The sequence below is a fragment of the Sus scrofa genome, chromosome 13 (assembly GCF_054392235.1).
Source record: "Sus scrofa isolate SSC_HxYL_T2T_F1_AM1 chromosome 13, Sscrofa_HxYL_maternal_Yorkshire_Landrace_v2.0, whole genome shotgun sequence".
In the NCBI taxonomy this organism is placed as follows: domain Eukaryota; kingdom Metazoa; phylum Chordata; class Mammalia; order Artiodactyla; family Suidae; genus Sus; species Sus scrofa.
Window position 1 is genome coordinate 210,991,645 of NC_139395.1, and position 13,288 is coordinate 211,004,932.

The following is a 13,288-nucleotide window of genomic DNA, read 5'->3' on the forward strand; positions in this document are numbered from 1 at the left end:
GAGGGATGTGAAAATCTGAGTTGCCATTTCTCTCTTGGGTGAATTCTTTAACCACGGCAGGCTCTTCTGGAAGAAGGGATAACAGGATTTGGCTCATTGTGAGTCACGCTCTTATTACGGCACCTGGCGTTCCAGGCATCCTCGCTGAAGGTGCCAGTGGTTGAGGAAGGGGAGTTCCCTGGTGGTCTAGTGGTTAAGAGTCAGTGCTTTGGGTGCTGCGGCCTGGGTTCAATCCCTGGTCTGGGAACTAAGATCCCATAACAAACAAACAAAACCCCCAAACAGATGCGGGGGAAGGAAGCTTTACCTCTCCTTTCGTCCTCCCAGGGGTGGTGGTGGGGGGAGATGAGCCGCCTCATCCAAGGCCTAGGTCCCCAGAGGAACCTCTGTCCTCCTGGTGACACTCAAGGCTGGGCTGGGCGTCCCCCCTTCCTGCCTCTTCGCTGCCTTTCTCCCCCACTCAAAACTTGGACATCCTGAACCCCAACCCGAAAAGGCTTTGAAAATCCGCATTAGAAAGGGCTCCAGAAGTGCATGGGGACACTTCCTTGAGAAGCTTTTCAACAACATCAATGAAAAATAGATGAGCTCTCTTGAATTGCAAATGCTCTTAAAGTTGAAGGCAAAAAAGTGATGATCAGTTTCTTTTTTCCCCTCGCTCTCGGCTGGCTGGTGAGGTCAGGGATCCAGTTGCTTCTGTTGCACGGTAAACATCAAAGGCAGTCTTTAGGGCCAGGAAAACAAACAACAAACATCCTCTCAGCAGCCATCACCCGGTTCCCAGAAGCGTGAACTCAATTAATATAATTTGGTTTCCACTGGCTTTTTTGGTTTTGTTTTTGATATTTCAATAACTGTTTAGTAAGCCTGCTCTGCCTGCTTGGCTTCATGCCAGAGGCTGTGGGGTTAAAGGTGTATCATTGTCAAATTCTCTCCCGTCAGAGGGATTATAACTGAATTTCATCAAGTGAAGACTGACAGCACAAATGGCTGAATCATGCCAGGTCAAGTACACAAGGAAGAGCCCAGGAGATCAGAGGGGAGCGAGGGCAGAAACTCACCCGGGCTGGCTCCGGGCGCCGTAGGCTTGTCCATCTCCTTGGCTCGCAAGCACTGAGGTTAGGGTGGAAGCAGTTATGTTTCCTTTGCAAAACTGCCTTTGCAAAGCCACTACTGTGGGCAGAATCTTCGGACGCCACTTTCAATAAAACGGCAGATTTTGGAGTGCCCGTCATGACTCAGTAGGTTATGAACCCGACTGGTATCCATGAGGATGCAGGTTCCATCCCTGGCCTTGCTCGGTGGGTTAAGGATCCGGCATTGCCGTGAGGTGTGGTGTAGGTCGCAGACGCGGCTCGGATCCTGCATTGCTATGGCTGTGGTGTAGGCAGGCAACTGCAATTCCGATGCGACCCCACATGCCGAATGCCATGTGCCACAGGTGTGACCCTAAAAAGCAAAAAACCAAAGCAAAGCAAAGCAAAGCAAAGCAAAACCCCAAACCAGCAGATTTCCGGGAGTCCTCCCTCATCTGCTTTGCCTCGGTTTGTTCAGCTTGTTCTAAAATAATTGACCTCCCTGACCTTGCCCTTGTTGGAACACCTCAAAATGCCATAGTGCGGGGACCTGGGGACAACTGAAGCCTGCCGTGGCCCAGGGAGAGGAGGTGGCTTCCCCGGAGTGTCTGTGGGGCCTCAGCGCTTTCGTGTTGTTTAGCACGTGTGTGAGAACAGAGTGTTTGGAAAACTGGGGTTTCTTTTTTTTTTTTTTTTGGTCTTTTTGCCATTTCTTTGGGCTGCTCCCGTGGCATATGGAGGTTCCCAGGCTAGGGGTTGAATCGGAGCTGCAGCTGCCAGCCTACGCCAGAGCCACAGCAACGCAGGATCCGAGCCGCATCTGCAACCTACACCACAGCTCACGGCAACACCGGATCGTTAACCTACTGAGCAAGGGCAGGGACCGAACCCGCAACCTCATGGTTCCTAGTTGGATTCGTTAACCACTGAGCCATGACGGGAACTCCAAACTGGGGTTTCTTAACTTGACTTCGCTGCCTCTTTAGAGAGGAGTCACATTGTATATTCTCCTCGTGTGTGTCTGAGTATCTCTGTTTGCTTCTGACTGGAAGGATAAAAAGCCCAAAGAACAAGAAAAACGAGGGGATTTTCTTCACCGGCCCTTTTCCAAGAAGTTGGACAAGAACCTGCCGTCGCACAAACAGCCCTCGGCCTCGCTCATCACGCAGATCCAGAACACCAGGGCCCTGCTGAAGGACCGGAAGGCCGCCAAGCCCGGCTTCCCTGACAAAGGTGGGTCAGCGCAGGGGACTCTCCGGGCCACTCGTGTTCAGCTGCGTGGCTGCTCTGCGCCCCACACTGGTGGCTGTGTGGGCCTCTGGGGCAGACGTCACTCGTGTCCATGAGAAAACAGAATTAATGCATGCGAGGCAACCAACCCAAGAACAATCAAGGTCTAGATTGGTATTGTCCATCTGTGCGGGGAGGATTTGACAAAGGAGGGATGGGGTGCATGGGATTGTGGGAACAGAGATGGGGTGTGTGGGGTTATGGGAGCCATGATGGGGTGCATGGGATTGTGGGTATAGAGATGGAGTGCATGGGATGGTGGATATAGAAACAGTGCATGGGATTGTGGGTACAGAGATGGAGTGCTTGGGATTGTGGGTATAGAGATGGAGTGCATGGGATTGTGGGAACAGAGATGGGGTGCTTGGGATTGTGGGTATAGAGATGGAGTGCATGGGATTATGGGAGCAGAGATAGGGTGCATGGGATTGTGGGAGCATAGATCAGGGTGTAAGGTATTGCAAGAGTAGGGATTCGGGGTGCAGAAATAAAGATCAGGGTGCAGGAGTGGGGTTGGAAGGGAAGGTTTTGCAGGAGTAGATGTCAGGGCATGTGCTACTATGGGAGCAGAGATTAGGGAGCATAGCATTGTGGGAGCAGAGACTGGGGTGCCTGGTATTATGGAACCAGGAGTGGGTGTTCAGTATTGGAGGGGCAGGGATCGGAGTGCCGAGCAGTGATGGGGGCATGCTGTTGTGGGAGCCTTTCACCAGAGCAGTGGTCCCTGAGAGGCACTGACGTGTGACTGACAGCATCTGGACTCTGGGTGGAGGGAGGGTGCTCAAACCCAGCTCTGTGGCTGGTTATGGCCCATGTTCCTTACCTTCTGGGGATCTTAACTGGTTCCCCTACGTGTGACAGGCCACCAGAGCTACTGGGTGGATTCGAGGAGATGCATATGTGGGCTTCTCTGCCTCATTCATGGTCCAGCATAGGAGATAACTAATCCACATGGGTCTCCCTCCTCTGGGGCAAGCATCCAGGGCTGCCGAAGCGAAGCATCCCACAGGCTTAGCACACACTGCGCACTGGGAGACTGGATGGGTGGGGTGCAGGGGGGCCCAGGGAGCATTCTGAAGCCAGCCAAGGGGTAGAGGAGAGCTTCCTGTTATGGAGGGGCACAAAGAGACTGTAGAGTTGAGTCTTCGATCCCGAGGTTTTAAATATGAAGAGACCGAGGTTCAGGGAGCGCCCCGGCTGTCTGAGATCAACAGTAGTTCCCTGGGGAAGCAGGACAGCATCGGGAGACTCAGACAGCACCATGCAGCCCTGGTCTGACCTGAGAGAGACCGGTTTTCACCCAGAGAAGAACTGTTCTATGTGGTTCAGCCTCATCCTGCATGTTTCTAGAAGGCAGGAGCTCCCTGGCAGAATCCCCTTGGGGAGTTGCCCCTTCTGGCTTTGGAACCCGCAGAGAACCCGAGCCCTTGACAGTGGCGCCCTGAGACTTCCCCCCAAGGAAGGTCTAGGTCGTGGCTGCGTATTTGGGATAAATTTGCAGCCCCAGAAGTGGAGTCCATTTCTTGGTACTTTCCTGGGCCAGATGGCATCTGTTTGTTTGCCTTTTCCTTCCTCCTGGGATTTGAAAGCCTGTTGCTGAGAGGTGCCCCAGAGCCTGTGTATTTGCTCACACTGACCCTCGCGGGATGACAGGCACTGATTCAACTCTTCCATGAGCCCGTGAGACCACTCTCATCCTCATTTCTGGAGATGAGAAGTGGCACAGAGAATGGTCCAAGGTCAGGGAGGTGGTAAGTAACAGAGTCCAGACTTCCAACCAGGCAGCCTGGCTCTAGAGCTTTCTCTCCTGACCAGTGTGGCTTACTGCTCCTCTGGGGAGCCAGGATGAATTGGAGCCGGCAGAGGTACCCAAGGGTCGGACTGTGGACCGATCCCTTCTAGCTGGGGACGATGCCATATCTGGGTCCATACCCGGGGGCGGCTGACTCTGAGGTGGGGATTAGTAGGGCATGTGTGGGAGGTGTCCTCGCAGGGTCTACACCCCCGGAAGTGAAAGATGCAGGACAAGGCAGAGGGAGAAGCTGGGCTCCGAGTGGGGAGCACGCAGACACCTCAGGGAAGGAAGGGGGCACTCGTATCAGCTGGGACACTGGAGACATGAGACAATGACATTTCACTTCTCTCTGCCAGTCAATCTGCAGCCTCTGTGTGGGCCCAAGGAGGAGTTTTTTTTTTTGTTGTTTGTTTTTTTTTTTTTTTTTTGATCTTTTGTCCTTTTACGGCTGTACCCACAGCATGTGGAGGTTCCCGGGCTAGGGGTCTAATCAGAGCTGTTGCTGCCAGCCTACACCAGAGCCACAGCAATGCCAAATCTGAGCCGCATCTACAACCTACACCACAGCTCAACGGCAATGCTGGATCCTTAACCCACTGAGCGAGGCCAGGGATCGAACCCGCAACCTCATGGTTCCTAGTCAGATTCGTTTCCACTGCGATACGACGGGAACTCTGAGAGGAAGAGATGTATTTAGGGATCTGTATATTTATTTATGGAAGGTGAAGAGGATTCCCAGTGCCCTGGGCTGCCCCCGAAATCATTCCTGGTGGCCGCAGCCTGTTCCTGCCGCCAGGCCCCAGCAGGGCTATAAAATGTGATGGTGGAAACAGGCAGCTATGACAGGGCCTGTTCCCAGGAACTTGGCTCCAGATTCATGGGGGTTTTCCCTTTCTGTTCTGGCAGAGTCTGCAAACCTGGCTTCCAGTCTGTGCCAACTTGAGATGGAAACCATGAGGATTGGCTGGTTGCCTTAAATGTATAGGCAAAGAGTGTTTCACTCCTATTCAGAATTGGGAGAGGCTCTGGGGAGACCCAAGGTCATGAAGGAGCCTTAAAAAGGAAGGGAGTTCTGACCCGTGTTACAACACGGATAAACATGGAGGACATCCTGCTCAGTGAAACCAGCCAGTCACAAAAGGACAGATACTGTAGATTGCACTTGTAGGAGGGCTCTAGAATAATCAGACATGGAGTTCCCGTTGTGGTGCAGTGGTTAACGAATCCGACTAGGAACCATGAGGCTGTGGATTCGATCCCTGGCCTTGCTCAGTGGGTTAAGGATCCGGCATTGCCGTGAGCTGTGGTGTAGGTTGCAGACACGGCTCGGATCCCGCATTGCTGTGGCTCTGGTGTAGGCTGGTGGCTACAGCTCCGATTCAACCCCTAGCCTGGGAACCTCCATATGCCGCGGGAAGCGGCCCTAGAAAAGTCAAAAAGACAAAAAAAAAAAAAAAAAAAAAAATAGGCTAGTCAGACACATAGACCCGTTGCCCCTGGCAACCACTATTAGATTTGCAAGATGAAGAGTTGTATTTCACAACAGTACACATGTACTTAACACTACTGAAATTTACACTTAAAAAATGGTTGAGGTGATAAATTTATGTAATGGTTTTTTTTTTTACTGTAATTAAAAAAACAAAAACCAAAACTCCTTCCACTTTCGATTATCTGAGGACCAAATTCACAAGTCCTTAATGAGTTGGGATCCTTGTGCTTCCAGCAGTTTTGTGGTCATTCTGTTGAGTTGTGGACCTTTTTACTCAAGGGTTCTTTGGCAGCATCCAGAATTTTAAGTGACCAAAAGGACAGCAGATGTGAAGCTGGTGCCACGAGGCAAATCAGAACCCAGGAGGCCTCTTGTTACCAGCCTTCTGTCCCCTCCATCCTAGGAAGCTCATCTGGGTCCCCGTGAGGAGAGTCAGATTCTAGGCCGTTCCTTTTGATCTTCCTGGGGGAGGCACTGTCTCAGTCAAGCTGGAGGTCAGAGCAGGGCCGCTGGCACTGTTTTTGCGGCCGTCTTCATGTTTCCTTTGCTTTCTTGCTGTGCAGATTCCTTCGGTTGCCGCAATATTTTCCGAAAAACCTCGGACTCCAATTGTGTGGCTTCTTCTTCCATGGAGTTCATCCCAGTGCCACCTCCCAGGACCCCCAGGGTTATCAAGAAACCGGAGTCCCCTCAGCAGGGGCCTGGGAGCACCAGCATCCCCACCAAGGAAGACCCTTTGATGCTGGACATGGTGCGCTCCTTTGAGTCTGTGGAGCGCGAAGACCAGACAGAATTGCTGTCCCCGTCCCATCACTATAGGATTCTGAACTCCCCCGGGGTCCTGGCTCGCGGCAATCCCGGGGAGCGGACGCTGTCACCTGTCCTGCTGCCCGGAAGCCCATCACCTCTCCAAACTCCTTTGCACTCCACCCTGGTCTCCTTTGCCCATGAAGATAAGAACAGCCCCCCCAAAGAGGAGGGCGTGTGTTCCCCACCCCCAGGGTCCAGTAATGGTGGCACCATGCAGCCCCTGGGGAGCCCGCATTGTGTGAAGAGCAGAGGCAGGTTCCCCATGATGGGCATCGGACAGATGCTAAGGAAGCGACATCAGAGCCTGCAGCCCCCCACAGACAGGCCTCTGGAGGCCAGCATGCCCCCGCTGCAGCCCACAGCCCCTGTGAGTCTTTCCTTTGACCTGGCTGATGGGGTCAAAGGCCAGTGTTAACAGGCCCACTGTGGGGTTCTGGGCATTTCTAAGGAAAGCAACGGAGCAGTGTCTGTCAGGGTGTGAACTCAAAGGCCTCTCTCGGAGCATCCTTCCTGGCGTCAGCTTCTCCTGACATGCGATGTCCCCACAGCTGAAACCCACAGACCCAGAGCCTGCACAGCCCAGTCCAGAGTATACACCCCGCCCCCACCTCCCGAGATGCTGGGGTCTCCTAGGAGATTGTCTGTGCAGCCAGCTGCACTCCTGCACCACCTTCTTCCTCCTGCAAACTCGCTGGCCATCGGCCACCTCCATCCACTGGGCCAAGGGTGAGAAGCCTGCATTGGCCCCTGGGCTCCTCAGATTTCAGATCCTCTGGAACTTTCCTCCACGATGTGCTCTGTGTGTGTGCCTCTACTGGGTTCTGTTTCCACCCGGACCACGCTTTCCCCTCCCTTGGTAGAGGTGAGTCCCTGCAGCGTGGTGAGCGCTGGAGCCCCTGAGCACCAGGCCCCAGGAAACCCCCCAGGGAGATGCGCAGAAGCCTCCGAAACCAGCCCCACCCACTCTGAGCAAAAAGGAGCCTCTGGTCAATGACTGATGGCAGCAGTGGGGACCTCCTTGAAAGGAAAAGACCCACAGGGACACACATTTGCCCGGAAAGGTTTTGATAGATTTTTGTTTGTTTGTTTTTGGTTGAAACCTGCGATCGGTTGAATTATCTTCTCCAAAGATGATTTTTCTTTATGTGAAATCGTTTCGTCGAAGCAGCATCGTTTTTCAAAGCCTGAATGGAGAGACGCGTAGCAATTTCACCGAACTCCTCTTCTTGCGAGAGGATAAACCTGGAGGGCGTCAGAACTCGCCCAGGCGATGTTTTTAGCAGCTGGTGACCTCCGGTGGCCTGTACGAGGGGCACGATCATACCTATCCCTGTGTTCTTCCTATCGGATCAGCAGCGCCCCGATTCTTCTGGAAGATGTAGAGCAGAGTTACCGTTGGTTATTTAGAAAGAGAGAAGATGGTTAAGGTGGGATTCGAGTATACCTGCAAGGCACCGTTACCTCTGTGCAATGCAGTTTGCAAGCTGCCAAGAAAACACGGGTGGTCTAGCACCCCTCGGTTGGCCCTTGGCTGTGAGAGGCTCTCCTGGAGGGAACCCCATTCAAAAGGCAGTACTGTATCTTTGAGGAAAGCTGCGTTCCTCAAATAGGCTTTGAGCCTGTGTTCTGTTTTCACACCTTTTCCAAGGATGGAACCAAAGATTACGTCTCCAGGTCTGTGTCTGTGCTGTCCTTGTGTACGTGCTTTGTGGACCCCGACGTTGTCTGACTGTGTTAGCTTGGAGCCCGCGGTGGCCTGTCTCTACGGGGCCCTGGGCCCTGGCGCTTGATGGGGACCATTCAGTGATGAGCAGAATTGGCCAAAGAAGAAGAGTTAGGAAGTTCCCTTGTGGCACAGCGCAGTTGTAGCTCGGGTTTGATCCCTGGCCCTGGAACTTGCACATGCTGTGGGTGCAGCCTCCCCACCTCCAAAAAAAAAAAAAAAAAAAAAAGAGTCAGCACAGGTTGCAGAGAGGTCAGCTCAGGAGAGAAAGTTACCCTATGGCCTGGAGTATTCAACCATTGGCCGGCGCAGGCATGACTGGAAACCACGACGGTGGCCACCCCAGGGCTAGTCTTCTCTGTCCCCTGATCCTGAAAAAAAGGCCACAGCCCTTGAGCACTGCAAAGCCTGCCTTCTCTTCCACCAGCAGCCAGCTGGAGCCAGAGGGTGGAGGGGTGGCTCTTCATTTGTTTTCTCCTTTGCTGTTGGTGACCTCTTTCTGCCCCATGCGTCTCTGGCTGCTTGAGGAGAGAGCAGAGATCCAGCTGTCCCCGGAAGCCACTGCCATGCCCAGTCTTGGCTGACCTTGACAGGACCTGGGGCTGCTGCTCCCCCACCCCCTTGATGGGCTCACCCCAGTCCTCGGGCTTGTTGGGAGGGAGTCAGGCTCCCGGCTGTCGATGGCACTCCTTTGTATGGCTCCAGACTGGGTTCCTGAACTGTCTATTTGAAAATAGAGCTTTTTAGGCCGAGAGAAGAAAAGAAACATCTGAAAAAGTCCCTCTCTCTGTTTGACATGAAGTATTTGGTTTTTGATGGGCGAAGGAGCCTTTTTGGAAGCTGGTTTCAAGTGGCCATGCTGCAGTCTGGCAGGCTGCATAGCTGTGCCTGTGAACTGGATCTAGCCCTTCACTGTCTTGTGTTTGACTTGCCTTGATAACGCGAGCGTTCCTGTGTTGCTGTTAGCTTGTTGGGACGCGTTCCCGTTCATCGCATGCTTCCAGAACAGCCGCGGACTTTCCAATCGCATCCTGCGTCTGACCAGCCACGTCGCCACAGGCAACTTGAACTGTGAACTCAGGTTTATTCCAAACCCAGTGGGAGGTGAGGGGAAGGGAAGAAGGGGAGGAAATTGTTGTGTGCGTGTGAGCCCCGGACAAATCTGTGAACTCGAGTGAAAGCGGACATGTTAAATTCTTTATTATTTTATTATATTTATATGGAAGACTTGACTCTCCCTTTGGTAAGTACAAAGCGTGTTGTCTGTTTAACCCATGACTGTCTGTCATTAGTCTGCGCCCCTGAGCTTGGTCAGCCTGTAGTTACTGATGGAGGTGGCAGAACCATCATCACAACGTCTAGGAGGAAGAGTTGACTCTCATTGTCCCCATTTGGTCATAAGTAAGGACTGTATGTCACTGTTATTAAATACATGTACTTTTATAATGACTGTGAAATACACTTTTCCCCTCACTATGACTGTTTCATTTATTTGCTGATAAATCTGAGACCTGAGAGTATGGTGCAAAGTAGCGGTATCGTCTTCTACATAAAGTTCTTGGTCCAGCGATGGGGTTCAAGAGGGAATGGACTTGTGGGTGTTCGGGGGCATTTCTGGCTTTGGTGCTCTTGCCGCAGGGGTGTCTGTCTGCCTGACCTATGGCCAACGGCAGTTCAAGATGAATCAGCCTTTTTCTTTTCTGGGGTCGGGGGCTTCAGGATCTTCCTTGCGGGCTCTGAAAATGGCACATGAAGAATGACTCTGTGAACATGACCTCTAGGTGGGTCCTTGTTTTAGGCTTTGGTGAGGGGTGGGTGAAGAGGGGTGATGGGGTGGAACAGGAGAGGGGTTTAGATGGGGTGTTTGGGTTGGCCCGGTTGCGACTTCATTCACAGCAGTTCCGACACACCTTGCTTAAGCCCTGTGTCCCCTATACAGTGTGGCTCGGAGGGTGGCATGGTACAAAGTGAGAGGCCCACAGATTCTAGTACATGAAGCCCTCTCTGAAGATTGAGGCAGGGAAGGGGGTTGGGGGGGCAAGAAAGATGTATGTAGTTTTGGCCACACCCCCAGCACATGGAAGATCCCTGGCCAGGGATGGAATCCCAGCCGCAGCTGCGACCTACACCACAGCCACGGCAATGCCAGATCCTTAACCTGCTATACCACATCGGGAACTCTGATGTTTTCTTTTCTTTCTTTTTTTTTCCTAGGGCCATACCCATGGCATATGGAGGTTCCCAGGCGAGGGGTCTAATCGGAGCTACAGCCGCTGTTCTACACCACAGCCACAGCAACACAGTATCTGAGCCACATCTTTGAACTACACCACAGTTCATGGCAACATGAGATTCTTAACCCACTGAGTGAGACCAGGGATCGAACCTGCAACCGGTTACTAGTTCGATTTGTTTCCACTGCACCACTATGAGAACTCCTGATGTTTTCTTTTAGGAATCAGAACAATCCAGAACAGAAAGGGAACCTGAGATTATCTGGTTCAACCCCAGCTTTTTTGAAGAAGAAAAAACGGGGGCCCCAAGTGGTTTAAGGACTCCAGGGTCCCCGAGTAAGCTGGCCCCAGAGCAGATCTGGGGGGGCAGGGCATGTTCTCAAAGAACACAAAGAAATCTGAAAGTGTGGCCACCATGGGTAGACAGGAAAGTCGGCAGCAGATCAAGCTGTCGTTACAATATGTATCGCTGAGGTCTCTCCATGGGCCAGGTCTTTGTAATTTTAAGTCATTCTCAACATCATGCAGCTCCTTGAAGTTCTGAGCATCATACCCTTTCCATTATCTCATCAACTCTTGAGGCTGGAGAAAGACTCTTTCTCAACATATTTCACAAGTAAGCCGCAACCGGGCTGACCATGTCATCTATGCTAGTTATTAAAAGGCTGTTGGATTTTACTAGTGTAAGTCAATAAGGTACTTTCTGTGTAGCCATGTCATAAAATGAGAAAAATTCAGAAAAGAATGCCAGACTGATAATTTTAGGGGGGTCTGGAAGTCTCTTGATTATTTTATTTGTTTTCTTTCTAAGACCCTCCATGTGCTACAGGCACAGAATAATTCAGAGCAGCACCGGTAGCTGGTTCAATTTAATGTCATCACTTTTCAATGAAAGGAGCATATTTCCTGAGTAGTAAATGAGTGTATTATTTGTGGCAGGCTTTTTTTTTTTTTTTTTTGACAAGGGAGCTTTTCAGACATCTGGTTCCCAAGACGAATAGGGTCTATATTTGTACATCTTTTCTGTGGACCTGTTTTCAGGACACCCAGTTATCTCTGGGAGCTGATGTCTGAGGCACCAAGGGCCTGGGGGTGGGGAAGGGTGGGGAGCATCTTCGCCTTTGCAATTTCCTTCCACATGTATATCCACATTTAAGCTGCTGTGCAGATAAGGAGGCATTTGGGGTCACCAGCTCTGAGAGCAGAGACTGATGTGCAGCAAACTCAGACTAACTAATGACACACTGCAGAGAGGACAATGCCAAGAAGCTGCATATTTACAGGTGAAATAAAAGGAGCTCTGACTCAAGGACCTGGACTCCTTACAACACAACATCTTCTCTGTTCAGAAAGTGGCCCGTGGCTATTTTGAAATGAAAGCCTTTGGGTGACATTATAAACAAACCTTCAGGAATAATAAAAGTTACTCTCCCCAGGCCTTGTTACTACAGTCAGCTAAAAAGGGCAGAATGCAAGCATGTGTCAAGAATAAGTCTGCTTGTCCAAGATGGGTGGTGAAGTCATGGCAGGTCTGAGATGAGAATGCCTCTGGGACCCCTTCGGCTGGTGTGTTAGATCAGGGTTTGCTATGATAACAAACCCCAGATCTCTTGATGTGCCCAATAAGGGTTTATGCATCACTCACACAGATGTTTATGCAGTTTGGCTGACTCTGGAGCAGGTGTCCTCCATGTGGAGACTCAGGGATCCAGGCTGCCTCCAGCCTGGGGTTCTGTCCCCTCAGAATGAAGCTTCTCTGGCTGCCAGAGGACAAGGGCCAGCTGGAGAGCTTCTACTGCCCTAGAGTGCAGTGTGAGGGCTATGGCCCCACCTATGAGCAAGAGGCTGAGAAATGTGGGGGAGCATATGGATCTTTGGGGTGGCAGTTAGTGTTTTCTGCCACAGTGAAGGCACAGATGCCTCTCATTTAAGGTCCCCTAAAATAAGATTGGCCTTTCCCATTGTTACACAATTACGGCACCGCTTAATGTGTAAAGATGATTTATTTTAAATAAAGGAATAAGCATTGTTAGTTATTAATAATTCCTTTTATTTAAGGAGAATGTTAGGCAAGGAGTTCTCATTGTGGCTCAGTGGGTTATGGACCTGACTAATATCTATGAGGAGATGGGTTTGATTCCTGGCCTCGCTCCTTGGGTTAAATATCTGGCCTTGCCGTGAGCTGTGGTGTAGGTGGCAGATGTGGCTTAGATCTTGTGTTGCTGTGGCTGTGATGTAGGCCAGCAGTTGCAGCTCTGATTCTACCCCTAGCCAGGGAACCTCCATATGCCACACCTGTGGCTCTAAAAAGGAAAAAAAAAAAAAAGAAGAGTGTTAGGGGCTGAATTGCATTCTCCCTAAAATCCATATGTTGAAGACTAAACTACTAATACTTCAGAAAGTGGCTGTGTTTGGAGACAGGGCCTTAAGAGAAGTGAGTTAAAATAAGGCCCATTAGGGTGGGCTCTAATCCAATCTGATGGCTGTCATTATAAGAAGAGGACATTTGAACATGCACAAAGGGACACCAGAGAGGAAAGGCCATGTGAAGACACAGTGAGGAGGCAGCTGTCTGCCAGCCAAGGAGAGAGGCCTCAGGAGAAACCCAGCCTGCTGACACCTTGATCTTGGACTTCTGGCCTCCGGAGCTGTGAGAAAATAAATGTCTGTTGTTTAAGCTGCCTGGTCGGTAGTATTTTCTTATAGCAACCCTAGCAGACTAACACAGGAGGGAGACCAAATAGAAATATTTATATATTCTACAAATCCTACAGATTTTATCCCATATGTTGAATCTCATTTACCCTTTTCTTGCAACTACATTACTCCCGGAAAATTGTCTCTCTCTCTCTCTTTTCTTTTTTTTTT

The 13,288-nt window shown here is 51.1% G+C and overlaps 1 protein-coding gene across 2 annotated transcripts in view; it reads left to right on the forward strand.

Annotated features, from left to right (window-relative positions):
* The window catches only part of HUNK (hormonally up-regulated Neu-associated kinase), a 136,783-nt gene extending 127,121 nt beyond the window's left edge, over positions 1-9,662 (forward strand). For both annotated transcript variants that reach the window (XM_021070911.2, XM_084991939.1), the window contains 2 exons: positions 2,129-2,309; positions 6,217-9,662. In XM_021070911.2, the coding sequence (XP_020926570.2) occupies positions 2,129-2,309; positions 6,217-6,878 (843 nt within the window). In that variant the 3' untranslated portion in view covers positions 6,879-9,662. The remainder of the gene's footprint in view (positions 1-2,128; positions 2,310-6,216) is intronic.
* The last annotated feature ends 3,626 nt before the right edge of the window (positions 9,663-13,288 follow it).